General features: G+C 36.8%; 1 protein-coding gene across 3 annotated transcripts in view; it reads right to left on the minus strand.

The window, feature by feature from the left end:
• MDGA1 (MAM domain containing glycosylphosphatidylinositol anchor 1) overlaps positions 1-26,201 on the minus strand; it is a 335,448-nt gene that overhangs the window by 55,040 nt on the left and 254,207 nt on the right. For all 3 annotated transcript variants that reach the window (XR_005557135.1, XM_039347052.1, XM_039347051.1), the window contains exons 11-14: positions 18,464-18,641; positions 17,200-17,223; positions 7,003-7,155; positions 5,350-5,481 (exon numbers count right to left, since the gene is read on the minus strand). Coding sequence is in view for 2 of the 3 variants with exons in the window: in XM_039347052.1 (XP_039202986.1) it covers positions 5,350-5,481; positions 7,003-7,155; positions 17,200-17,223; positions 18,464-18,641 (487 nt within the window). In the remaining variant the exon portion in view is untranslated. The remainder of the gene's footprint in view (positions 1-5,349; positions 5,482-7,002; positions 7,156-17,199; positions 17,224-18,463; positions 18,642-26,201) is intronic.

Genomic DNA, 26,201 nt, shown 5'->3' on the forward strand with positions numbered 1-26,201 from the left:
CATGGAGGCTACGACCAAAACGCGGATTGGTTGGCTAGGATCCGTGATGAGATCTAAAAGTTGGACGTGCTTTTTATACTAATAGAATGGGATAAAGTATGCTTATATTAAATAAATTCCTACTACAGAATTATATGCAATGCCAGAAGGTGGCTGACATCAGAGTTGAGCTCCAGACAAAGCTGAATTTACTCCATCTTCTGTGCTCAACTGCATTCCTCATTCATTCCAGTTACTTAGTGTTTACTATCCTGCCTTCTCTAGCTGCTTCCTTTATCTGCCTCACGTATTAATTGCTTAATTAATTGATTAAAACATTTCTATCTCAACCTCAATTGTTTGAAGACAATGGGAACCTCCACTAGCTAAAACAAAAATAAAGAAAACATTAAGGGCAATCAATAGCCAATAGAACAAAAGCAATAAAGCTACAGTAAACAGTAAAATGCCCCTATAAGATGCATACCCGTCAATAAACATTAGAATCATGAGCATATGGATCAATTTTAGCCTGCTTGAAATGTTATGAACTCTGTGCTGGTGAACGCTTTTCAGAGTTGAGTTGCCATGGCATAAATATCCCTTTCCTAATCAGCATCACAAATAATTTATCTTAGGAAACCATGAGGGTGTGTCAGGACCAACCCAAGATTGTCCACTGTTTACCATGAAGAAAAACAGAGAACTCCTTCTCCTGTGATCATGTTTGAGTGGATACAATGGAATATTACTTTACTATCCACACTCTTCAGAGTAGGAAGCAATTGTAGAGAGCTCTGTGCTCACCACTGTTTTCCAATACTAACCCATTGCTCCACCTCAGCAGCCACCACTTCTACTTAATGACTAGGCCAATTCTGGCACCATTGTTCTAACCCTTTTCAGACTCAAAAAGAGAAAACCAAACCTTCGAATTGTGCCCCAAACCAGAGGGGCAGTAGGGACTGATCGTTCTTCAGATGGTACCATTTCAGCATACAGAATTATTGCCATGAAAGTCATATGGAATAGCAGCACTTAAAATGCCCTTCTGAGGTTGGTTTACTCAGGTTTATGATCAATTTCCTTTCGGTTCAATAAACAACTGGTTCTTATTCATTACAAAGGCACAGTATGGGTTCTAAGAGGCTGAGAGGGGCCCCTCTTTGGTTTTTGGGACATTTCAAGTCCTCTGTGAAATACAAATCAAGAGGAAGCACACTATAATTCAGACAAGACAAAACAAACATGGTAAAGAGAAAGAAAGGAAGAAAAGAAAAAAAGCAAGGAAGGAAGGAAGGAAGGAAGGAAGGAAGAAAGAAAGAAAGAAAGAAAGAAAGAAAGAAAGAAAGAAAGAAAGAAAAAAAAAGAAAGAAAGAAAGAAAGAGGAAGGAAGGAAGGAAGGAAGGAAGGAAGGAAGGAAGGAAGGAAGGAAGGAAGGAAGGAAGGAAGGATGGTGTGCATTTTGGTGTGCATGCACATACATGAGAGAGTCAGAAAGCCCAGCAGCCAAATAAATCAGAAGAAATGTGAATGGCCTCCGGAGAGCTCTCCCTGCACCCGCAGCCTACTCAGCTGAGAGATATTCAACATCACCCTACTCTATTAGTTACTGAATATTTTATATCTGGCTACATTCGCTCCATTTGTATTCTGCATCTCTCTTTCATCATATGCATTATAAACGAGCAGTGTCTGGAAACTCTCTCTGGGAAGATTTGCCTGGATGGCTATGGATATTTTATAGTCAAATTGTGGAGAGCAAACTAGCTTTCTGAGTTGTGCTGTGAAAATCAGGAAAGAAAAAAAGGTCATAAACTGGTTATTAAAAAAATAAATACATGTCAGACTGTACAGCGTTCTCCTTCCATTGTGCAATGAGATTCAGCCGCCCAATGATGGGGAATGGTGATATGCACATGATAAATCTGAGAAAAGGACAGTATGATTTGCCAGGCTGGGTTTGTTCAAAAGAGTTGAACAAATCAGTCCCCTGTCATTTTATCTTTGTTACAAGCCTGCAGCCAAATTCACATTTCATGAATGACAAAGATGTGTTGTTAGACTGGAGTAAGCAACTGTTACCTCCAGATGTTTTGGATTACATCAGTGTAGTTCAACAAAATCCAGTAAGCACTGGGGTGTCCAGCCCGTTTTCAGAACTGGTATCTTTTTCTCTTAAAACATAATTTACACATACTAGTTCAAAGAGTTATAGGATAATAAGAAGCATGATTTTTATAGTCAGAATTGGTAGGAATTATGTTTATCTCATGCTAATTGAAGCCATTACTTGAACAGTGAAACTGCTGTAACAACTTTTTGGCACTTATCACCTCAAGCAATTGCTGAACAAGAGGCAAGTGATCATGGCAAACTATCACTTGTTTGGGCACTCTCACTCAGTTTACTGAAGCATTCTGTCTTGTTAAGAAATATACGTTAGATTTAGTCCAGATGTGCTCAGACGTTAAAGAAAAATCATTAGAAAGTGATGTCAGAACTAACAGAATAGAGGGAAGGCAGGCTTAAATACTGGGATTCTTAATCATTTATTTACTCTTCCTTTGGTATATGCCACAGCCAGTTGCAAAAATCTAACCAATCTTGATTGATCCCCAACAGTTAACCACTTGGATGGAAGGCCACCAGAAAACCCTGGACTGTGGGCTAGATTAGGAAGCCGAAAAACAATCATCTAAGAAAAGGCAATGGCAAAAAAGCTTCTCTGTGGCTGCCAAGAAAACCACACTGAAATCTCCAAGCAACCAGAATATCAACTTTGATTCAAGAAAGATTTTTCTTTAACCTTAAGAACCCTCAGGGATTTCTCAAAACATCATAACAAAACAATGCAGTACCTTGTGCAAATTTAAGATATCCTTGGAGTTGCTTGTGGGAAATGTAGAAATGTCTAAAGCTTCAGTGGAGGAACTAGCAGTGTTCTAAAGAGGTTTGGAAGATGATGAAAACTCCAGAGTACAAGTGGATTTGGGTGGGTGAAAAGATACATAAATATTTTTCTGGTTTTCTTAGTTATCATATTCAAAACTAAATATGTTATTACACTGAAATGGTCCAAAGTAATGCTGTATCATTGCACCAACATCAGTACATCTATGTAATGCTTGAACCAGGGAAGTGGTGATGGTAGTTAAGATATTTTCCTAATCCAGAGGTCATCAATCCTTATTTTTGGACTAATAGCCATGACCCTTGTGCCTGATTGGCCTTACAGGAGACGAAAAGTGAAGGGCTGCTTTTTGGATAATTTGGAGAGTTTGTAGTACAGGGTAGAAATGGGAGTGGTTCACTTCCCAAAAGCCCTGTGCTCCCTTCCTAGCCTACTTTTCTGGTCTTAAAAGTTAAAAATGGCCATTTCACCACCAAATTATAGTGGCTGTACCCCAGAGTGCTTTCCAAGATCGCCAAAAGTGTGGGGTAAAAAAAAATGCACAACCTCCAGATTACCCAGCATTGTCATATTTTTAAGAAATTATATTCCCATATATAAGACATCCTAAATTTATTTAAAGAAAATGCAAAAGAGCTGTTCTTGGTATCTTTCTATAGTTCCAGTACTTGAAGTAAAAATTCTTTCTCAGATTAACGTCAGACACTTAATGGTAAAATTTATCAGTTAACCAACAAATGCCCCAAATTTACCAGACAGTAGTAAAATAAAACAGTTCTGCCTCAGGCCTGTGTCAGACATCTTAAAGGCATTCTTGAACTAATGTGGAACAAGACTTCTGCCTGCCACGCCTGGCTAGCTTTCAATGAGGCAGACATGGGTATTCATATTTCAAAGAATCATAGTCTAACACAGAGATTCTCTTTTTTCTGTTTGTTAAGAACAAAAGCGCAGAAAACTAACTTCTGCTTGTGATATCTCATGTGCTTAGATAGAGGAAGAGTACATTAACTCTGTTTACCAAACTTATTTATGAATAGGTAGACATACTACTTACTGGGCCCTGATTTCTCAGTCCAGCAGGTGATTAATAACCTAGTGGCTTTTTAAAGAGTGCATTTATTATTCAAATTAATGAAATTATAATCAAGATATGACAAATTAGCAATTGCTCCTTGACTGACTATGAAAACTCATTAGGCACATTTGTGGCATTTACCCATGTACAGTTTCATCTTAACAATCATATACAGGAGGTGAAGAGGGAGGGAGCGAGGTAGCCTTTGAAATGATTTTGCCTCATAAAACAAATCCTTATTTGCACATGATTTTTGCCATTTTTGGATTTTGTTTACTCTCTTTAAAGCACAGTGATTACCAGAAAATCACTAGTGCTATCTGGATTGTCCCACCCAAGGAGTTTATTTACACTCTTTCCAAACTAGACCCCAATAATAAACAATTACTGTCCCCAACCCAATCCAATCCAATCCAATGTAATCTTTCAATTAATATAAGAAAATATCTTCTTAAGAGGATTCTTATAGAAGTTGGAATCAGAAATGCAAAAATGAGGAAGCTGTATCACAGCTATGGGAAGCAGAGGATAAAGCAAATTAAGTTGGCTATAACCAGTGGTGGGATGCAAATATGTGAACAACCGGTTCTCTGTGTGGATGCCGCTTCCGGAAGTCCATTCTGGGCCTGGGCAACAAAAAATAGCTACCGTTCTGCTGAATTGGTGTGAACCGGCTGAATCTCACCACTGGCCATAACCATGCCTCTAAAAACGTACACATGTAAAAGTCTCCCAATCTTTGTAAATCTGAAAACACCAATATCAAGTTTCTATCTCTTATGGTACAGAAATAAATCTACGGTATCTGAAAAATAGTGTGGATGTTCTTCTAAAGCTGCCTTCCAAATCTCATATGTTGTATCACAACCTCCAGAATTTTCAGCACAATGGCCGCTGGTGGAGTTTTAGTTCAACATCTGCCCAGTATCAGATAGATGAAGTCTATTCTAAAGACTTAGAAAATGGATGCAATTTATACAAGTGCTGGTGTTCTGTGACACAGCTATCTGTAATTTGTCTTTCCATACAACATATTCCATCATTTCAGCTCTGCACTAGAGCTTGAAATGATGAAAAACAGAGATGAAAGAAACATATACACAGATCATGAGAGAGATGGAGATGTTGTCTTCAGGATTCAACTTTGATGTTGCTTTCCACATAGAAAAACAAAAAGTATTATTTGCCTGAACACAACTCCAGTGCCAAGAAATAAAACAACAATCCAAATTGACAATCACCCCTGTAAAACAAACCTGGCATATTGTACACTCGAGAGCATTATTTCCCTGTAATTTGCAATGAAAAGGCAATCCTTTTAAATCTCAGAGTGATTTTTCTCCATCCCAATGAGCAGCAGTCCTTCAAGGTTACTTACCAATGTGCTTTCCATACATGTGATAATAGAAGGAGACACAGAATCTGGCAGTCATGTTGTACATAGGGCTGATTAATCTAGCTTTGTCATCCTTCACTCGGGGTGCAGAAGCTTCAATGAACATGTAGTACCCTAGGGAGTGAGAAACCAAGATTAGGAAAGGTAACACATTGCCACAGTCCTTTTCATGTCAACAGTACGAAAAGTACCGGTAGTATGAAGAAAAGCAAGGATTTGACTCAGACCCTTTTGGGGGCACTAAAGTTTCATCTTTTCTCTGAAAGTGACAGAATTTGGACTTAGGTCACCTAATTTACTTGTTTATATCTACCTTTTCTCCAGGATGTCTAGCTGGTCTATGTGGAATGTAAGTGGGACTTACTGATCCAAATCATCTAGTGAGCTTTCATGGAAGGAGATGGGCTTGAAACTGGGCCTCCACGTATTAGTTTCTTTCTTCTACACTATTGCTCTTTGTTCTAATCCTACTGTCTTCTATTATTTCAATATTTTTTCAGGCTGTTCTGAGATGTTTGATGTTTCTTGGGAGCATAGCTTTGTGGCCAGTACTGTATGCTAATTTGTACTAGCCAAGCTTCCATAGAAAGACTGTCTCTCTACCATAAATCTTATATATGCTTATATGTATTGTAACCACCATGAAACATAGACAGAAAAGGGCTCTGGATATGAGGTACAGGGATAAGTTGACTAGCCTGAGCTTCCAAAATCAACTTAGCATCATGATTTATATTGTAACCTTTTCTGAGAAGTTGCATGGAAAAGCACAAGGTTCTGGAGGCTTCATTGGACTCCTGCTCCAGAAGTCAGACAGACGTTTTAGAATGTTTAAACTTTTCCCAATCCCGACTTGCTTCTTTCCTCTGTGCATGCATCAGTGCATGGAACAAGGACATTTGGCGGCAGTAATTAGCCAGTAACAAGGACTAATGTTCTCCTGATTCCTCTAAACAAAGCTGTGGGAGTTTTAATTGGTTATTTATGTGAATAAGAACATGCAAATTAGCTGCCTGCTCCTCATGTCCAATACAGATCAAGAGAGTCTGTGTGCATGTGCATGCACCTGAGTGTGTACATGAAGCTATGTTTTATATATTTTATTATATTTATATATTTTGTTATCATATCTTAAGATGAAGCATAATGTAGTAAATAATATAACATAGTATAGTAAACAATTTGTTCTTAGAAAAGATCTGGAAAAATCTAGGGGCAGAAGTTCTGTCTATCTTCTGCAAATTCTCAATATTGCAAACTATGCAAATTAAAGATTGAAGCTTTCAGATAGGAAAAAGGAAGGGGCAAACTGGTGGGTGATGGGAAAAACTAAGAACTGAACCGAAAGGTTTCATTCCCAACAAAAATTGCTAAATGTATTCCAGCTTTCAGCAAGGATACAAGAGACAGAAGTTTGTTGTGTGCTAGACAGACATTTTGGGGGTGTAGATTCAAAATACGTAGAAAGATAGCAGATGGACATTTGCATGAAACTAATGACAAATACCATTTTTTAAAGTACTTAAGAAGTGGGAACTTCCTCTTTCCTTTGTTAGAAGTGTTATTGGAGAGAAGGCAGGAATAGGAAAAAGCAAGGGGCGTAACTTTGAATTAGGAAGCTGGTGGCTTGCTCACCTTCGGGGGTCCCACTGAAATCCATGGTGGGGCCTGTGTTGGCAGTGCGCTTTGGATCATGGGTTAGACTGCTTTGACGAATCCAATCAAAGTTGTCTGTTGTGTCCTGAATATAACCACAGATCTTCTCATCTTCAAAGTGGCAGGTGTTACCTGTAGGCAGGTAAGGTGCCTAATAAGTAGATCATTCCAACATGATCTTGTCTGGTGGAGTATACAGGAGACAAAAAAATAACTTCCTTGTAATAATGATACTTCTACACTGAGAGAATAACACTAATTCATGGAACAAGTTGCATCTCCCATCCACTAACTGAAGCTAGTAAGAAGTTGCAAAAACTAATTAACAGCCCTGCCTTTTTCTTCAGCTTTTAAATAAATATGGGAGAGCGTAAAAATCTATACACTGAAAAATGTTGTGCCTGTTTATAGATGAGTTAACAAAGCACACTGTGATCATATTTTTGTGATGGATGGATCTAGACAACATGTGGAGTTGTTATATTTTTTAACATTTCCCCAATGACTTTCCAAGTACTTTAAAATGCTGCTGCTGGCCATGCACAAAAATATTCTATTCAATCTTCACCCACAACGAATAAAAAAGCAATGATCAGCATACACGCCTTGTTGCCAGCATTCTCACGTTTGGCTCCTCTGTAAATCTTCCATAATGAATCTATAAATGAACTTAGCAAACTAATTACAGATGTAAGGATGATCATACAGGCATGTTTATTCATTAATTTGTTTTCAATAACTTGTAATATTCTTCCTAAAGCCAAGAATATTACACACACTCCAGCTTTTTAACAGCTCAGATTATGGGGAAGCACACATACCTATGTTGGAGTCCAGCTCCACAATGTTTGGTGTTATCTAATCCAGTTTTGAATATTCATTGACCACTCACTGTTTATGAATTATGATCATAGAAGGGACTCAAAAGGGCTGGATCACCTTACACAAAACCGGGGGAAAGTCGACATGCTGAGCAAAATCAAAAGGAAAAAAAACCTGATGAAACTGTGATCAGCTTTGGGATAATGTTGAACTCCACTGATATGAAGGAGAAAGTCAGGATATGAAGTATAGCTGGAAGGAGCAAATGAAGTTGCTCTTTATATCTTTTGCTGTAGTTCCAAGCTACTATTTTAAGTTCCTTGTTTAGCTATTTTATAGACTATTAATTTGTGAATTAATCATATTATTTTACTGACAATTTCTGAACTTGGTTGGGATGATGATTTACAGGTATTTGCATAACCACACTTAGTAGAATAGAATAGAATAGAATAGAATAGAATAGAATAGAATAGAATAGAATAGAATAGAATAGAAGCTGATGGTCTTCTAGTCCAGCCTTTTGGGCACCAGGACCGGTTCCGTGGAGAAAAGTTTTTCCGTGGACCCGAGAGTGTGTGCGCTTGTGTGCTGCTTGTATCCCACGGATGGGGCTTTGCTTGTTTGTGCGGACTGGTTGCTGGCATGCTGTGGCCTGGTACCAGTCAATGGACCAAGGATTGGGGACCCCTGCTTTGGTGAATAACGTGACCCCCTCTTCTTTATGGCAGCCTCTCAAATACTGGAATACTGCTATCACGTCTCCCCTATTTCTTCTTTTCTTTAGACTAGCCAAACCCAAGTCCTGCAGCTGTTCTTCATATGTCTCCAGGCCTTGGATCATCTTAGTTGCTCTTCTCTGAATTTTTTCCAAACTCTCAACATCTTTTTTGTGATATGGTGACCAAAATTGGCTGCAGTATTCCAGGTGTGGTCTTCCTAGGGTTTTATAAAGTGGTTCTAATACCTCGTGTGATCTTGATTCTATGCCTCTGTTTATACAACCCAGGATTGTATTAGCTTTTTTGGCTGCTGCTGCACACTGCTGGCTCATGGTTAAGTGATAGTCCACTAGGACTATAACGTACCTCTCACAGTTACTGTTTTTAAGCCAGGTCTTGCCCAGTCTGTACTTGTACCTTTGATTTTTCCTGCCTAAGTGTAAAACTTTGCTTTTCTCCACAATGAAACTCAATTTTGTTGGCTACGGCCCATTGTTCAAGTTTGTCAAGATCTTTTTGGATCCTTAGTTGGTCTTCTGGGGTGTTGGCAACTCCTGCCAGTGTCATCTGCAAATTTGATGAGTTCCCCTTCAATTCCCTCATCTAAGTCATTGATGAAGATATTGAAGAGTAATGGGCCTAGGACGGAACCTTGTGGTATCCCACTGCTTACTTCTCTCCATGTGGATGTAGTGCCATTGAGGACTACTTGTTGAGTTCGGTTTGACAACCAGCTACAGATCCATCTGGTGATGATGTTGTCTATTCCACCTTCTTTTAGCTTACCAAGGAGTGGGTTGTGGTCTACAAGCTACAGTCAATATAATTTCGCAATGATTACCCATGTTCCTTTTATATATCACAGCTATGCTATTGCAACATATTTTATGGACTGTTATTCTTGAAGGCAATCCAGAATTTTAAATGTTACAAATGTTACAAATGTAATAATGCCAATCTAATTTAAAAACCCTATGTTGCTAGCCAATTGGTATTCAAGATTTTATCTGTCTAAAGGGCTTCCTATTTTGTATGAACCTATCATTCTGTTCTGTTCTGTTCTGAACTTGCCACATTATTAAAAACTGCAGGAGAAAGGGAATACCTTTTTACAGACTTACTTTTCTGTTAAATCAGAAATAGCTTTCTCTGATAACCACAAAAATGCACTTTTGAAGCTGTGATTGGTTCCACTGACTCCAGAAAGTGTCTTTTAAAAGTATTGTTTCAGCATTTTCCTTAAAAAAAGCTTTAATATAGATATTATTTTTTCTGAATTCTCAGATAACAACTCCATAATTCTCAGGAAGTTGGCACAAAAATACTTGAAGAAATAAACCCAATAGCCTAAGGTGTCATAATCTGAAAGGGGAAATAATGGCCGGCAAATGTCTTTACATTCGCTATACCCCATCAATCCAGGACTGGATGAAAAATCTAACTTGATACTCAAAAATAAGACAGTGGAAAGAAATGGAAATTGATCTTATATGGAACACATAAAGAAAGATAACCCAATAACAGAACAGCCCTGAATAAAAGGATCAGAACTTTAAAAAAGAAATGTCAAGACTGAAGGTGAGGTTAGTATTTTTTTTTCCTGGTCTCAAGCTTCTATGCATATCACATTTCCCTGCATTAGATTGTGTGTCAAGATCTTTTTAGGCTGTTGTGCAGATGTGTACACCTTTCCTCTTTCTTTGGCCTGCTTTTGGCCTCCTTCATTTTATTCCACTTCCACTTCTCTCAAGATAGAACAGGGCTTAGTTTTAAACTCAATAAAATGGGCATGCAGTGCATGCTCATTCAGCTCTGCTCTGGGCTGGATGTGAACAATCAGCTTAAAGTAATTTATTGGTTAGAACTGAAGGGCAACCACTGGTGAAAGTCTGCTGAGCACTTGCCCTGGAAGACCTCATGAAAACTCAGCTGGCTGGTGAAACTCCTGCCAGTGAAGTAAACACAGCAGCCAAAGGGAGCTTGGCTGGCCACTTAACCACTAATTAACCCTGACTAAGTGCTCTCTATGCGGTCCATTCAGTTCTAATTAGCATCCTAATCCAAATTAGTCACAGTTTTAATGCTGAGTGCTGGGGACTGCCCAGCTTCTGTAACTGAAGAAGAAGCAGAACATGCACACAGGAGATGTGAGACTAGGAAATCACAACAACAATCTGTTTAAGGTCCTGAGAGGCTGGGACAGAAGTGAGCTTTTAAACAGATCTTCCAATGCATTATTGGTATGAAAATGATTGAATCCCAATTGCAGCTATATGGATTAAGGTTGTGAGGAAGGCTTGGTCATTTCACCCAATCCCACCACATAACCTCAGCTACAGATGATTGCATTAATTTTGAATTTCTAAGAGGATAAACTATAATCCCAGTTCCTACAGTAACCCTGCCATTATAGGTTGATTTTTGTGAGCATTGTCAGATAAAAGCACTCTTCCTCATTCCCATTGCCTTCAGCAAAGCAGAATTTGTCACTACTTCTTTTGTGTTCATGTGTGGCACTAGAAAACGTCTTGGAGAAGCTAAGTAGGGTAAAGTCTAGTTAATATTTCCATAAGGTTTCCACAGGGTTGTAGGCTAGACTGCAGGCAAATGGCTTTGCTACTTCTCTCAAGAAAAATCTCCCCAGAAGCTTTGTTCAACTAGAAGACTTTAATTTGCATCTTCCACTTTAATTTCACTGATTTCAATTCTAAACTCAATTTATTGCCAATGCTAAACAAAACTAATATAAAAATTTGACTTTGCACAGAAGGAAAGGTAAAGACACTGCAGTGAAATGGAACCAAATTTGGGCATACTTGTTAAGTAATAAACTGTGTTATCAACAGAAAGTCTTAGATTCTTCCTAATCAGCATCCGGCCATGCAAGCACTAGGCTGCCATGAACAGAACAAATAGTCCTCTCTGTGAGGCCAGAAATAGAGGACACCCCACTGGGGGCCCTTTCTATCTTTTTTGAAACCCAACAATTTCTGCGATTTAATTTTTGCTTTTTTATTATAAGGGAGAAGAAGACATGAAAGCTCCCATTCATACCCACAACAGATCTGCTAAATAATTTATTTATCAATGCCAAAGCTGACAGCTTCTATTGTCTGTTGGCTATTTAGGTAAGCACAGACACTTTTCAATATACCTGTGTCTTTTAACTGATTATTTATACACTTTCCCTTTACTTCAAGCTGGTTTCCATCTTAAGGCTGGATCCTTAAGGCAGATTTTGTGGAATCTGTGCTTTATAGCAAGTGGTCTGGAATTAATTCATCTGCAAGCTCATCAATGGAGAAGATTAAAAAACATAGCACATAAAAGAATGTAAAAGGTTCAAACCACAAATCTATCTACATTCTGATTTTTTTTTCCTATGTGGGTCCACCAGATATGCAACAGCATTTTTTTTGTCATTTTCTACAATTATTTATATTTAAGACCATAAGGCAGCCAGCTCAGTCAAAGCATTCCTTTCACCATTTTCTTAGGACTTCTAGGCTACTACACAATATCTATTTAAAAACTCACAAGTAGAGCTAATTAAAAATTTAAGGAGTCAATAGAAAAAGGGTGTAATAAATATTAATTCTGGGATTCTCTTTTTTTTAAAAAAAAAGAGGGCAGGAAGGAAAGATTCTCAGAACTTTTATGATCAAAAACTAGTAAGAAGCCAGTCAAATCAAGAAGCAAACATTCAAAATTAAATTTAGTTCTGATATAATTCCTGTAACAACACAAATGTCTGGAAAATAACACTCCATTAACTAGCTTCCATAACTTATGTGGTCAGATGATGTAAAATTCTATGTCTAGCTCTGTATAACATGCAAGCCTTAATAATGCAGAGAAATCTTACTAACTAAAGAGAAAGCAGATGATGAAATAATTATATTATTTCCTAATCCAGGGATGTCAAACTGCTGGCCTGTTGGCTGGATGCGTCAGGCCGAAACCGCACCCATCCCATTGCCAACAATGGGAAAAAAGTCACGATACATCGCAACAGGGCACGTGATGTTGTGAGTTTGACACCCCTGTGGACCTAATATATAGATTAATCAGCATTATGTGTCCCTAACAACATAGGAATTAATCTTACCATAGGCAAATTAATCTTTGCCTTTCACTCTGATCCATGGAAAATCCCATTGGAGGTTTATTGGAGAGCCATGTGTGATGGTCTTTCCATCCTTATAAACCAACTACTCAGTGTCTTTCCTACAACTTCTTACAAGTATCAGTTGGATAATTTAGTACAGGAGTAAACTGAGAAAATTTGCAAAAAAATTTCTCTCCAGTTGAGAGCATCAAGAATTGGATTTAGACCAGTGGTTCTCAACCTGTGGGTCGGGACCCCATTTGGGGTCGAACGACCATTTCACGGGGGTCGCCAAACAAGGCTGTCTGCCATTTTTTCCCCCTTTTCTTTGGCCACGCCTCTGGCACCCGGTGATGTATAAGTGGTTGGGGGTCACCACAACATAGAGAACTGTATTATGGGGTCGCGGCATTTCAAAGGTTGAGAACCACTGATTTAGACCAACCATTTGGGCTTGACTGCAAAATTACTTTCTATTCATCATGGATCTTATATATATTGTTTTAAACAAATGTGGTACCAATAAAGGAGAATATTTGCAGCTAAGGGTTGAAATGAGGGGTCCTTTGTGCTCTCTGAGCTTGGTTGTTTTCTTGCAGATGTTTCATTACCCAAACTAGTTAACTTCATCAGTGCTAGTCTAACACTGGTGATGTTACCTAGGACACCTCAAACAAACATAGTAGGAACAGATCTCTTCACAATACCAGGGAGACTAGTAATAAATGAAAAGATGGTTCCTTTAACATAAATACTTTCTTCTTTCAAGCAATTGTCAATGGATATTTCTCACATACTATATCTCCAAAGGGACAGGACTAAATTCCCATTATGTAGACCTGACTAAGAATCAACTCCAGAGGAACGGCAAAACTACTTGTATTAAGATTAGCTATAGTAACATAATCTTGCAACACTGATTGTACTTTACCTCTTACCCTCTTATATTCATATTCACTAGGGAGGTACCTGTCATTTTCACATTCCTTCTGCTTGTTCTGAACTTAAGACATATTTTTCCTCTCGTTGTTCTGGTAATGTATATTACCTATCTTTGTCAAAACCAGCTTCTTTACTTTTTCTAGGTCCTAATGTCTGTGGAAGCAATCCCCATGCACTGAAAAGAGAAGCAGCTATAGGTCCATGTGGGGAATTCTTGAGCTAAGGAATGATCAAAGGGATTCCTATCTCTTATCCACCCTTCCCCCTCCAGTTTATTCCTTCAGATCTGCAATCTCTTGAGGCTGGTCTTCAAATCTGCAGTAGCAGTTTGGGATGATAGATATGAAGCTGCTTTCTGACAAATCAGAATGATAAGAAGAGTTATGTAGTTTGACTGCAGGGCATAAATTGCTGGAGAGCTGGAATTATGTTTACATATTTATTGTACCTTGGGATGGGCTAGAGGTTGAATATCTGTCTTCTTCTTGAGATGTGTGCTTTGGTAAGAAGTTATTTTAAGCACTGTCAACACCCGAAAATGAAAATGAACCAAAAGTCACTAAATTTTGAATACTGCTTATTTGCATCTTTATCGCTGTTATCATCTCTTAATAGTATTATTATTAGCACTCCATTTAATGGGCAAATATATCTTGGGGCCCTTAAGAACAGCAGTGTCTGTAGCAAACTATGATGATGCCAAAATAACAACACACTCACAGTGAGGACATAATGTATTTGGATCTTGATCTCTGATTACAGTATTTGCTTGATGAGATCGTCTAATATTTTGTCATTTTGTTGCTGTGTACTAAACTATGATGCAGAAGGAATAGCTTTATAATCAGTACTAGCAAGTCCTTCAAAAACCTTTAGTATCCATCAGGATCACCTCAGAATACAAATGTAACTAATGGTCCTTTAGGAGAAATACTACTTCACTTGGGGATGGGAACAAGAACCAACCAACCAAACAAAAAATCCTGAAAGCTTTATAAGCTTAGAGAGATTGAAAAGTGTGAATGGATGGGCTTTGCCAAATAAATTAAGGGGGGAAAAAGGTTTAAAAGAACAAGATAAAGGAACATGCTGAGAAAATGGTTGCCAAAATGGATTCGGTATACGTTTTTAATGAAGGTGGTTTTTACAAAGATATGATGGAAATGAACAGATGGAAAGAATCTTCCAAGATGGAATCATCTCTCTGTATTATGTCTTACAGAATCCAGGGACACAGTATGCTAACTTTTTTTTATTATTTCCCACAAGGGATTCAATGGAATGGTCAACCATATTAATGAAAAATGCAGCAGCATTTACATTGTGGGATCTGAGAAACTGAAGCACACTGAAAGGAAAAAGTTTTTCAGTTTGATGCACATTGAAAAGAAAAAGTTTTTCAGTTTGATGCAGGCCATTCTATAATAGCAGAATCCAAGACCCTGAATTCAAATCTTAACAGAATAACAGTTGGAAGGGACCTTGGAGGTTTCTAGTCTAACCCCCTGCTCAAGCAAGGAACCCTGTAAAATTTCAGATAAATGATTGTCTAATCACTTTTTAAAAACCTCCAGCAATGGAGCTAAACTATCTTGAAATGAATTACCCTCTTTTGCTTATTTAAGAGGCTTATTTAAAGAGGATCTTTTAGATGCTACTAAAGATTCTTGGATGGCCAAGAATATAATTGGTTTAGTTGGGTGTGTGGATAAAGATGATAGATGGATAGATAGATAGATATCAATTTTGATATTAAAAGTATTTTATAACTTTTAAAGGATTAAGGAATCCTCAGCAAAATAGAAGTATGTACTTTTTAAAATTATTCATACAAAAATAATTTTTATATATAAAATATTATCCAAAGTCAACATTCTATTCCAGGGGTGTCAAACTGCTGGCCCGTGGATCGGATGCATCATAGCGAAACCACACCCACCTCGTTGCTGGCAATGGCAAAAAAGTCACGATACGTCATGACACATCACGTGATGTTGCGAATTTGACATTCCTGTTCTATTCCATATTCCCCATTATTTTTCTAGTCTAGTTTCTACTTGTCTAAATAATAAAGAGTTAACTTTATTTGGAAAGCACATTTCTACAGCCAAGTTCCACAGAGTTTCCTGAACTGTCTCTAAATAATCATTTTCCTTTAGACTCACCCTGTCCATTCAAAATTCTGGGGACATGGCATGTTGAAGATAATGAGAGATTATAGTTCAAGGCAAATCAATACATACATTATGAATAGAGTGAGATTCTAGCATTAAGTACCAGAGCAAATGTAGCCTTTCCTGGATGATAAGTAAATCTATAAATAACTACACAACAATAACAACAATATACAACAATACTACCAACATCAACTTTCTTTCATTCCTGTGATTCAATTTTGGATTTTATTTTATTTTATTTTTGCAAGTGAACCATACAACTGAAACAAGAACCTGGAAGAAGCTAAGCCTAACTAGAATATTGTGACTCTTCTGTTCCTATTGGTCTTTAAGTAGCTGTACATTTATCCAGATAAATATACTAAAGGCTGAAGCCCTCATAGGTATGGTCTGTGTGGGTCAGAGCCCTGGATTAAGTTCAGATAATTCTGCATGCCATCTTCCTCTTAGATTAACTACATTCATATTCACTGGCACAACAGAGTTGGTACAAATAAATGATTTGTTTTAGATCTCTAGTTAAAAGGATTCAGTAGCAGGTGATGGAATTCTTGAGATGTGTTACTGATATCATTAGATAACAATGAGGCTTGAATGGGGCTTGATGAATGAAGAGTGTAACCTGAGAAAAATTAAAGCTGCCATAATCTGGCCTGTAATAGTCTCAACAACCATTAGATGGCAGTAAGAAAACTGACTCTTTACTGCCATCTACTGTCATCTGCCAGTTTCTTATGATCAAGTTGATGGAGAGATACTGTCACATTCAGGAGGAAGGATCAGTGGAATCATTATGTAGACACAAGAAGACAAAGTCCGACTCTCCTTGAATACTGTTGGACCTTCCTTAGTTTTTCTGGTGGCAAACTGCCAGTCTGTGAAGATTGTTGTGAAATATGCTTGAGCAATAAAGTAGCTATTTTATACTCTACATGTGTGAATCTAGTTATTTGCGCCTGACACAAATAGATTAAATTGTCTTTTCTGTTACTTTTTATTTAAAAATGCTAATCCTACCTCTAAGCTTAGGCACTGCATACATCATATGTTATGATGTATGCATACAGTATCTTCCTTTATGTCTGGCTGTATTCTTTGGCTCAGCTGATTCTTTGCTGGTAAACACTTCATTTATTAGATACATTTAAAATAATTCCTACTTGAATAAAATTCCTTGGAAATGTAAAGCATATAAAAGTGACATTGATCCAGAAAACAAATAGTGGCTGAGTATAAGTGAAAAATTATTCTAGGTGTTTTAAATTAATTTTACTACATGTGGTAAGCAAGGATTTTCAATACATTTTAGTTTCAAAGAATGTTTTTCACTATTAAGATTTCACTTCAATTCTAAGAAGCAGGATACATAAAAAGATAAAGAAAGCACGGGGGAATAATCACTTACCTACTGGGTTAGGGTAGCTGATTGCTGAGAAAGGAAACAGAAATAGATTTATAAAAATACCTTTATATTAACACAGTTAAAGATGCAAGAGAAAAAAAACAAGTACCTGGATTTGATCTGATTAAATACCTTTATCCTTTTGTTCCGGGGCAGATTCAAAGTTGAGATTGAATGCAGATAATTTATAATTTAAATCTTGAAAATTGCCCTAACAGAGACTGGCCACAAGAAATTGTGTTCTTTTTGAGAAATAAGAAATGTATTATATTTATTTATTTTTCATCCATCTATCCACTCATCAAGCAGCTCTGGGTTGTTTACACAGAATTGAAAACATTAAGAATCCCATTCTTTCGTTGAACTTGGTGGAAATTAAGATAACTTAAAATAATGGATGCCAATATTTGGGAAAGGATGTACCTTGTATCATGTCATTAGACTACATTTCATATGAAAAGAAGTTTGGGAGAGGATTAAATCCTGTAGGAGAAAGCTCCATATCTAAAGAATTTGATGCCCCTTGTTTTCCCATTAAATTGCTATATAGTATGCTTGCATAAAACCATGTCCAACTTTATATTCCATACTAATAAATCAGTAAAATGTGTGATATTCATTAGACGTTAAAATAAAGGCTCACATATTCCTCTGGATCTTGTACCTTTCAATGATCTATAATCATAATAAAGATTCGATTGTTTCTTTCTAAATTAAATACACTTACCTAGGATGCTATTTGATCATTGATCTATGTACTATTTATTTATTTCCCCCTAAAATGATTCATGGATAAAAATGACCATGTAACCTAATAGTTGGAAGCAAACTGATGACATATTTCATATTAACTGGTGATATATATATATATATATATATAAATCACCTTGATCTCTGAAAGTGTTGAGATATAACTTTTAAAATTCCCCACCAAGAAATTTTGAGATTTGTTGTTCAATATATATGGGAAAGATCAGTAGGAAAAGATTTCTCTGAATAATATCGGAACCACTGAACTATATTTTTCAAAGATCCTGGAACACAGGGGAACTACCAGAGGACTGGAAAAGAGATGATGTAGTTCCCATCCTCAAAAAAGGAAAAAAAATGGATCCAGGAAATTACAGACCTATCAGCATGACCTCAATACCTGGGAAGATAATGCAGGTCTATTAAGACTTTGTCAAAAGAAATACACTCCCCTCAGTTAATACCTGCCTTTGAGGGTTCAAAAACATTCAAATAATGGAGAGAAAGAGACACTCACGTTCTATATAGTGGATGATACGGGTTGCCATGTCCCCCATCCCAAACCGGGTTATGGGTGTCAAACGAAGTTCATAGCTTTGAGGCACCTTCAAGTCAGTCAGGAGGTATTCCTGTAACATGCCCTTTTCCATCTTCCTCACAGAAATGGGTTTAGGAGGCAAGTCCCTGTGATTCAGCTGTGATTCAGAGATATAAGGCGGGACTGAATTAGATAAGAGTAGATAGTTATGGAAACTGAACATTGAAGGAATTTTATGAGCTTTGTTTTCCAAGTATTTCTTCTCTTTGTCAATTATTAGTTGTTATTCAGAGTAAAAGTTGTTGGCATTTGGCACATTCCTGCATATGCTTGATTTAGTGGTAAATTCTAAAATATGGAAAAGGATCTTGAGTCCTCAGAATCTCAGAAGTTCATAAATTTAAAAAGTAGCAATTGTTTTAACTTCTGTAATAATAATAAAAACTCAACCTACTAATGGATTTGGACTTTAGTTTCTATTGAATAGATTATGAGAAGTTTTTAACTAGTATAGTAGGTACTTTCATAAAATTATGGAGCAGATGTTCTATTTCCCACTGTGTTACATGCAAACAAAAAGCTGACTCAATCGTGGTTTGCACAATATTAATGCTTTTTGTCACAAGGACACTTTGCATTGATAAATATACATTTCTCAAAATTGTAGTGTTTTAAGAAAGTCCATATTAATAGCAATAGCAATAGGATTTAGACTTATATAATGCCACATAATGCTTTATAGAACTCTCTGGGTGGTTTATAATGTCAACATATTGCCCTCAATAATCTGGCTCCTCCTTTTGTCACCCTCGGAAGGATGGAAGGCTGAGTCAACTTTGAGCCAGTCAGGACTGAACCTTTGGCTCTGCATTCCAACCACTGTGCCACCAGAGTTCCTCATATTAAGACAACATGGACAATCCCAGCTTTTCTTCTGTATGTAAATGTATATTTATAAGGACTCATCAGCTTTGGGACAAAAGTCTGTGATCTCATTCTTTCTTCCGTCAATTCTCTCCCCATTTTAATTAAATTTCTCTTGAGAGATTTGGACTGAACTGAAGTTGCCACACTGGCTTGGTTCACCTACAACTCTACATCATGCTTTCTTTTAGTTGTGTTTTGTTCTGGAACCCATGGTGCCTTGACATGGTGCTAAGCTAGGATTTACAAATACAATGGCTGAGTTTGCCCATTCAATTCTAAAATCACACGAAATCTTAGCACAGCTTGCCAATCAAGTTTCTGTCCTCAATATTTAGGAAGATAGTAAATGGGCATGCTTCCATTTATCCATTTTTATTTATTAAACTGTGGATAAGAAAAAATCAAAACCACACAATGGCGAGGAAGAGTTCCCTTTACTCTTGCTCCTAAATGCATGTATATCTGTCCTTATATCTGCCTGACTAATAAGGCGAGCCATTTCCTGCCTAGTCCAGATGTCTCTTCTTGGCTCTCCATCTTTGCTGAAAATAAAATGAAGTTGAGGCACTATTTTTTTTTTTTATTAAAGAGTTTTATAAATTTTACAAAAAATAAAAAACAATACAAAAACAAAAAACAACATATACAAATAAAAAACAAACATTACCCAACAAAACCCCCCTTCCCCCGCCCCTACCCAACCCCCCCTTCCCCCCCCAGGACCTCCCAGAGCAGAATATAGGCTTAATTAAAGAAAAAGTTAAAAAAATTTATAAAAAAAGAATATAAAATAGAATATATATATATATATATAAAGTTAAAAATTATGAAAAAACTATATAATATTTTTTATATCAAATTTAAATTGTATGAATTTTATCCATTTATCCCAAACAGCAAGAAATTTCTCTTGCGTTTGTCCCTTTAAGAAAGCCGAAATCTTTGCCATTTCCGCCAAATGAGACACTTTAAGAAACCATTCCTGCAATGTAGGCAAAGATTCCTTCTTCCAATATTGTCCTACTAACAGCCTCGCAGCTGTTATCAAGTTTAACATCAATATAACCTCCTTTGTGTCACAATCAGTAACTATACCTAACAAAAATAATTGTGGAGTAAATTTTACCCTCCTTTTAAAAATTCTCTGGATATTCCACCATATCTTAATCCAGAATGCTTTTATCTCTCTGCACGACCACCAAATATGATAATAAGTAGCATCCATACAACCACATCTCCAACATTTAGGTTGTAAGTCAGGGTACATAAAAGACATTTTTTGTGGATCAAGGTGCCATCTATAAAACATTTTATAAAAATTCTCCCTTAAGTTCTGTGCTTGTGTAAATTTGACATTTCTCACCCAAATAATTTCCCAGGTGTCCAATGGAACTGGCTCACCAAAATTCTGCGCCCATCTAATCATACAATCTTTAATTAGTTCCGTTTCTGAATCCAATTCAACTAAAACCCCATAGATCCTCTTAATGTGGGTTTGTCTTTGATCCTTCACTTGCTTAATAAGATTTTCATCTTCTCTGTAAAAACCCACCTTACAGTCCATCTTCCATCTATCTAATAATTGCCTATATTGGAACCAAGAATAAATAATATTTTCTTGTGGTAACTCTTCCCGTAATTTTAACTGCCAGTTTTGTCCATCCCATTTAAGTAACTGTCTATAGGACACCATATCCATTTTAACCCCTCTTTTTATTCCTTCTATTGCATGCCAAGGTACGGCCCATAATGGTACTTTAAAATCACTTTTGTAATATTTTCTCCAAACCCTAAGTAAAGAAATTCTTAAGATATGAGATTTAAAAGCCCAATCCATTTTTTTATTAAATATTAAATAGGCATGCCACCCAAAAAGTAAATTCCATCCCTCTAAGTGAAGTATATCAGAATTTGTCAAATTTACCCAGTCACTAACTAATGTTAAAACCACCGCATCATAATATAATTTCAAATTCGGCACCTTGAGTCCTCCCCTCTCACGGAAATCTTGCATAATTTTAAATTTAACCCTTGGCTTTTTCCCTGCCCAAATAAATTTATTAAGGCCTTTCTGCCACTCAGTTAAATTGATCTCATTCTTCAAAATCGGTATCATTTGGAACAAAAAGAGAAACTTGGGTAGAATATTCATTTTTATCACTGCAATTCTTCCCATGAGGGATAATTGCAACTTTTCCCAATTCTTCAAGTCTCTCTGTACCCTAACCCACAACCTTTCATAATTATTTTTAAATAATTTTGCATTAGAAACAGATAGCATCACCCCCAAATATTTTACCTTATTAACAATTTCAAAACCCGTCAAGTTAACCAAAGTCTGCTTCTCCCGACTAGTCATATTTTTAGGTAAAATTTTTGTCTTATTAACATTAATCTTAAAACCCGAAACCAAACCATAATTATGAATCAGCTGTAATAATTTTACTACAGAATAAGTAGGTTGCGACAAAGTGATAACCAAGTCATCCGCAAAAGCTCTTAACTTATACTCTTTTTTATTAACTTCTATTCCTTTAATTTCCTGCGACTCTCGAATTTTGATCAACAGTATTTCCAGTGTTAAGACAAACAGCAACGGTGATAATGGGCAGCCCTGTCTAGTACCTTTCTCTATTGTAAAAACCTCTGACAAACCTCCATTAACGATAAGTTATGCCGTTTGTTTTTGATATATTACCATAAGAGCTTGCAATATCTTTTCACCAAAATTCATCTCTTCCATTACTCTTAACATAAAATGCCAATTCAATTGATCAAAAGCTTTTTCAGCATCTAAAAATATCAGCCCTGCAGGAACTTGGTTGTTTTTGTCTAAATATTCTAATAAATTAATAATTTGTCTGACATTATTTTTCATATACCTTCCAGTTATGAACCCAGATCGATCTTTATGCACAAGGTGGTGCACAACCCTCATAAGCCTATTTACTAAGATTTTTACAAATATCTTGTAATCCACATTTAAAAGAGATATAGGCCTATAATTCTTAGGTAAAGTAAGATCTTGATCTTCCTTTGGAATCAATGATATAAAAGCAGTACGCCATGAGGGAGGAATCTCTTGACCCTGTAAAATGCCATTAAAAAGATCACCTAATGGTTGAGTCATCTCCTCCAGTAAGGCTTTATAATAAACAGCTGTTAACCCATCCGTACCCGGTGCTTTCCCTGGTTTCAATTGTTGAATTGCTAGCGAAATTTCCTCCTTAGTAATTAAACCATTAACTTCATGTTTCTGATCCTCTGTCAATTTAGGGAAACTAACCTCACTTAAGTATTTATTTATCTCTAAAATTTGCACATTAGTAGATTTATATAATTTTTGATAATAATCCAAAAAAGATTTCTTAATCAATTCCTTCTGAGAAACTAATTTACCCTTGTAATTTATTTTATCTATTGTTCTCTGTCTCTGTTTCTTTCTCAACTGATAAGCCAACCATCTCCCTGGCTTGTTAGCATTACAAAATGTGTTTTGTTTCATAAACAATAAATTGGTTGCAGCTTGATCTGCTAACAACATATTAAATTGTGTTCTTAACAACTTTAAAGATTCTTTAATACTTTCATCAGAAGGATTTAAAATCAAAGACTTTTCTTTTAATTTAATTTCATCTTCCAATTCTTTACGTTTCTGAATCTGTTTTTGCTTATGACAGTTATTCATTTTTATCAAAATCCCACGCATAAATGCTTTCCCTGCATCCCATACCATTGACATTGAAGTCCCCTTATACATATTCAAAACAAAGTAATCCTTTAAACACTCCTTTAGTTTCTGAACATTTTTTTCTTGTCTAAATAAATTCTCATTCACCCTCCAGGATCTTCTCTCCTCTTTTTCTTGAGTCAACTCCATCCAAACTGGACTATGATCCGTCAAAGACCTAGGGAAAATCTTGACATTCTTTACTCTATTATATAAGTCCGTTGTAATCAAAAAGAAGTCAATTCTTGAGAAGGATTGGTGTCTATCTGAAAAGAAGGTAAAGTCTTTCTCCTCTTGATTACATTCCCGCCAATAGTCCCGTAATTCCCAGTCCTCTTTCATATCAAAAAAGGCTTTAGGTAATTTTGCCTGCTTAAAAAGAAGAGAAGAGCCTTTTTTGTCCCTTTGTACGTCTAAAACACCATTCCAATCCCCCATTAATACCACGGATCTGTGGTCCAGCAGATTTATTTTTTCATGTAAGAGTCTATAAAATTGTTCTATCTTTGCTGAAAATAAAATGAAGTTGAGGCACTATTTGACCAACCTTAAAACAAATTGTCCTCTGGTACACCCATTATTCTGTTTCATTTTCATTGTCAAACAATCATCCTGGTCTTTGATACATTAAGTTTCAGATTCATACTTCTAAATTCATCAAGCAGTATTTCTAATATTTACAGCAAAACATTCAGATTGTATCCAGCAACATGTCATTGCCTGTATATAATGCACTTACACTCCTAATCAAGACCACAATCACAATATTTATTCATAAATATATTAAACAACCAAAGGGATATGAAACACCCTTGTGTTATTTCCAATCTTGAATCATTCACTAAACATTCATGATTTATATTATTTAGCAATTATCTCTCTAGAATTATGCAAAACATGTCCTAATTCAGGCCTATTCATGTTAGCCCATGTTTTCTCTATATCAACAAATAGGCAATAATTTTCCTCATATTCCCAGATTTTTTTTTAGTGACTTGCTGAAAAGCCAAAATCTGATCAGCATTTAGCATTTAGATACTAACTTGTATATGGCTATCAATGCTTTGATGAGTCAAGGCAGCAATCCCTTTCCTAATTATATTACAGGCATGCTTAAACTGGTCTACTCAGTCTAGGGTCTTTAAGCTAGAGACTGCCTTGCAGGTCAACTTATTGTTGTCCACAATCCACTAATTCAGAGATTCAGATGTACACTCAAGATGTGTGGTGTTTAAATTTTTTTGGGGGGGGGGGGCTACAAAAGATGAACATAGCTACCTCTACATATTATAGTTGTTTCAAATGGCCACTTTTAGACACCACATGGCCAAGATCCATCAAAACAAAAGCAAAAAACTCAAGTGGTCTTAGAAAAGGTACAAAGAGAGAGAGATTCCCTTGAAAACACAGTGCTTAAAATGAAAGGTAGCTTCTCCTTACCCCTATTTGCACCCTGAGAAAGCACCCTCACAAACACATATCTTGGGGGGGATCCCCCTCCAATGAGGTTTTGGGGCCCTCCGGTTGCAAGCTAGGCTGGTGCGCACTTGCCTTGGAAACTTGGAGACTTGCGCGAAGTGAGCACAAACCCAGCTGGGGTACCGGGAGTGGGAGAGGAGGAAAGTGAGGAAGAGGAGTAGGAGAAAGAAAAAATAGCAGGAGGAAGAGGAAGCAGGAAGAAGAGGAGGAGGAGGCAGAAGAAGAGAGCACAAGAAGGAGGAGGAGGAAGGATGCTGAGCTCAGATGTTGCAAGCCAGTTGCAAGCGCAGCGCTGGGGAACCTTTGCACAGAGCAAGTTGGATTATGTCCTGCCATTCTCCCACCCCTACCCAGACCCCTGCAAACTTGCTGCAGGCCTCCAGCTGTGCAGACCAGTTCTTAACTGGCCACAGACCGGTACTGGTCCATGGACTGAGGGTTGGGGACCCCTGCGATATAGGATCTTATGCATAATACATTTTGTATGCTCATTTAAGTTTTTAATAGAAATTAAGAGGTTTCTGACTTGGACTGGAAATAAAGAGGTAAGAGAAAGACAAGGCTTTTTTTCACTCATCCTGTGTCTCTAATAAACATTGTACCATCCCCAAATAATCTGTACACATTTCCTGTAGTTTAATAAGCAATTTGGAGCTGCATGATCTCAACTGAAGTAGTAGTTTGCATATATGAAGTGAAAGATCAGTGCTCTCTTGCTTCTGTGCAACAGTCTTATTCTACAATCCTTGGCACACTCTGCATTAATACTTAAAAGCTGCACAAGTAATGCTAACCTTTTGTATCAATTCTAGTTTGCAATGCAGCTGTGTAATTTACAGATGGTGCTATTTCTCAAGATGATCAAACTCCAAGCTCCTTGAGTGACTATGTTCTTCTTCGTGCATCTTCAAGCAGGTTTTACTCTTGTTTTTCTCTTTACTTGCTTCTGCTCTTTTAAACAGAGCTTAAGGGAGTCTCTCTTGATTGCATGACTGCTACTTAGAATAAAAAAGCTTCTCAGGGATTGAAACCAAACAAGGAAGAATTATTATGCTTCTGGAATCTTGCTAGAGTCCATTTTAATGCAAAGGGGATTCACATGGCAACCCTAGACTTCAGCTTTTCTATTGATCTCCTACCAAGCAAAACACACTCAGAAGCAAAAATTTGTAAGCACTCATATGTGTCATTTTACTATTTCCTGGAAACAACATAAGCTCTTACAATAAAACCGAGGTAAATTCCAGCATCAAAGAAGAAGGGCTATTTTACAATATTGAACTAAGCATTTCTGATTGGGAGACAGCTGTCCTAACTTTAAGGACAACTGATCCTTTATATTTGATATACTCAACTGTGTGAAGTTCAATTCCCATAGCATAATTTGCAGATATGGAATGACTTTGATAATACTAATGATTCCTCTGTGCTTGCTCTGTTTGCAAATGTGTAGAATAAAAGACTTGTAGAATTGCATTTTACTTTTCAGTAATCTTGTAATCTGCAAGTTTGATTTTGTAAAACTGTACTTCATGGTCTTGTAGAAACGTGAACTGCATGCATGATAAAGTCATATAATTC

This window comes from Crotalus tigris, unplaced genomic scaffold (assembly GCF_016545835.1).
Source record: "Crotalus tigris isolate CLP2741 ecotype Arizona unplaced genomic scaffold, ASM1654583v1 scf7180000018048.2368360, whole genome shotgun sequence".
Classification (NCBI taxonomy): Eukaryota; Metazoa; Chordata; class Lepidosauria; order Squamata; family Viperidae; genus Crotalus; species Crotalus tigris.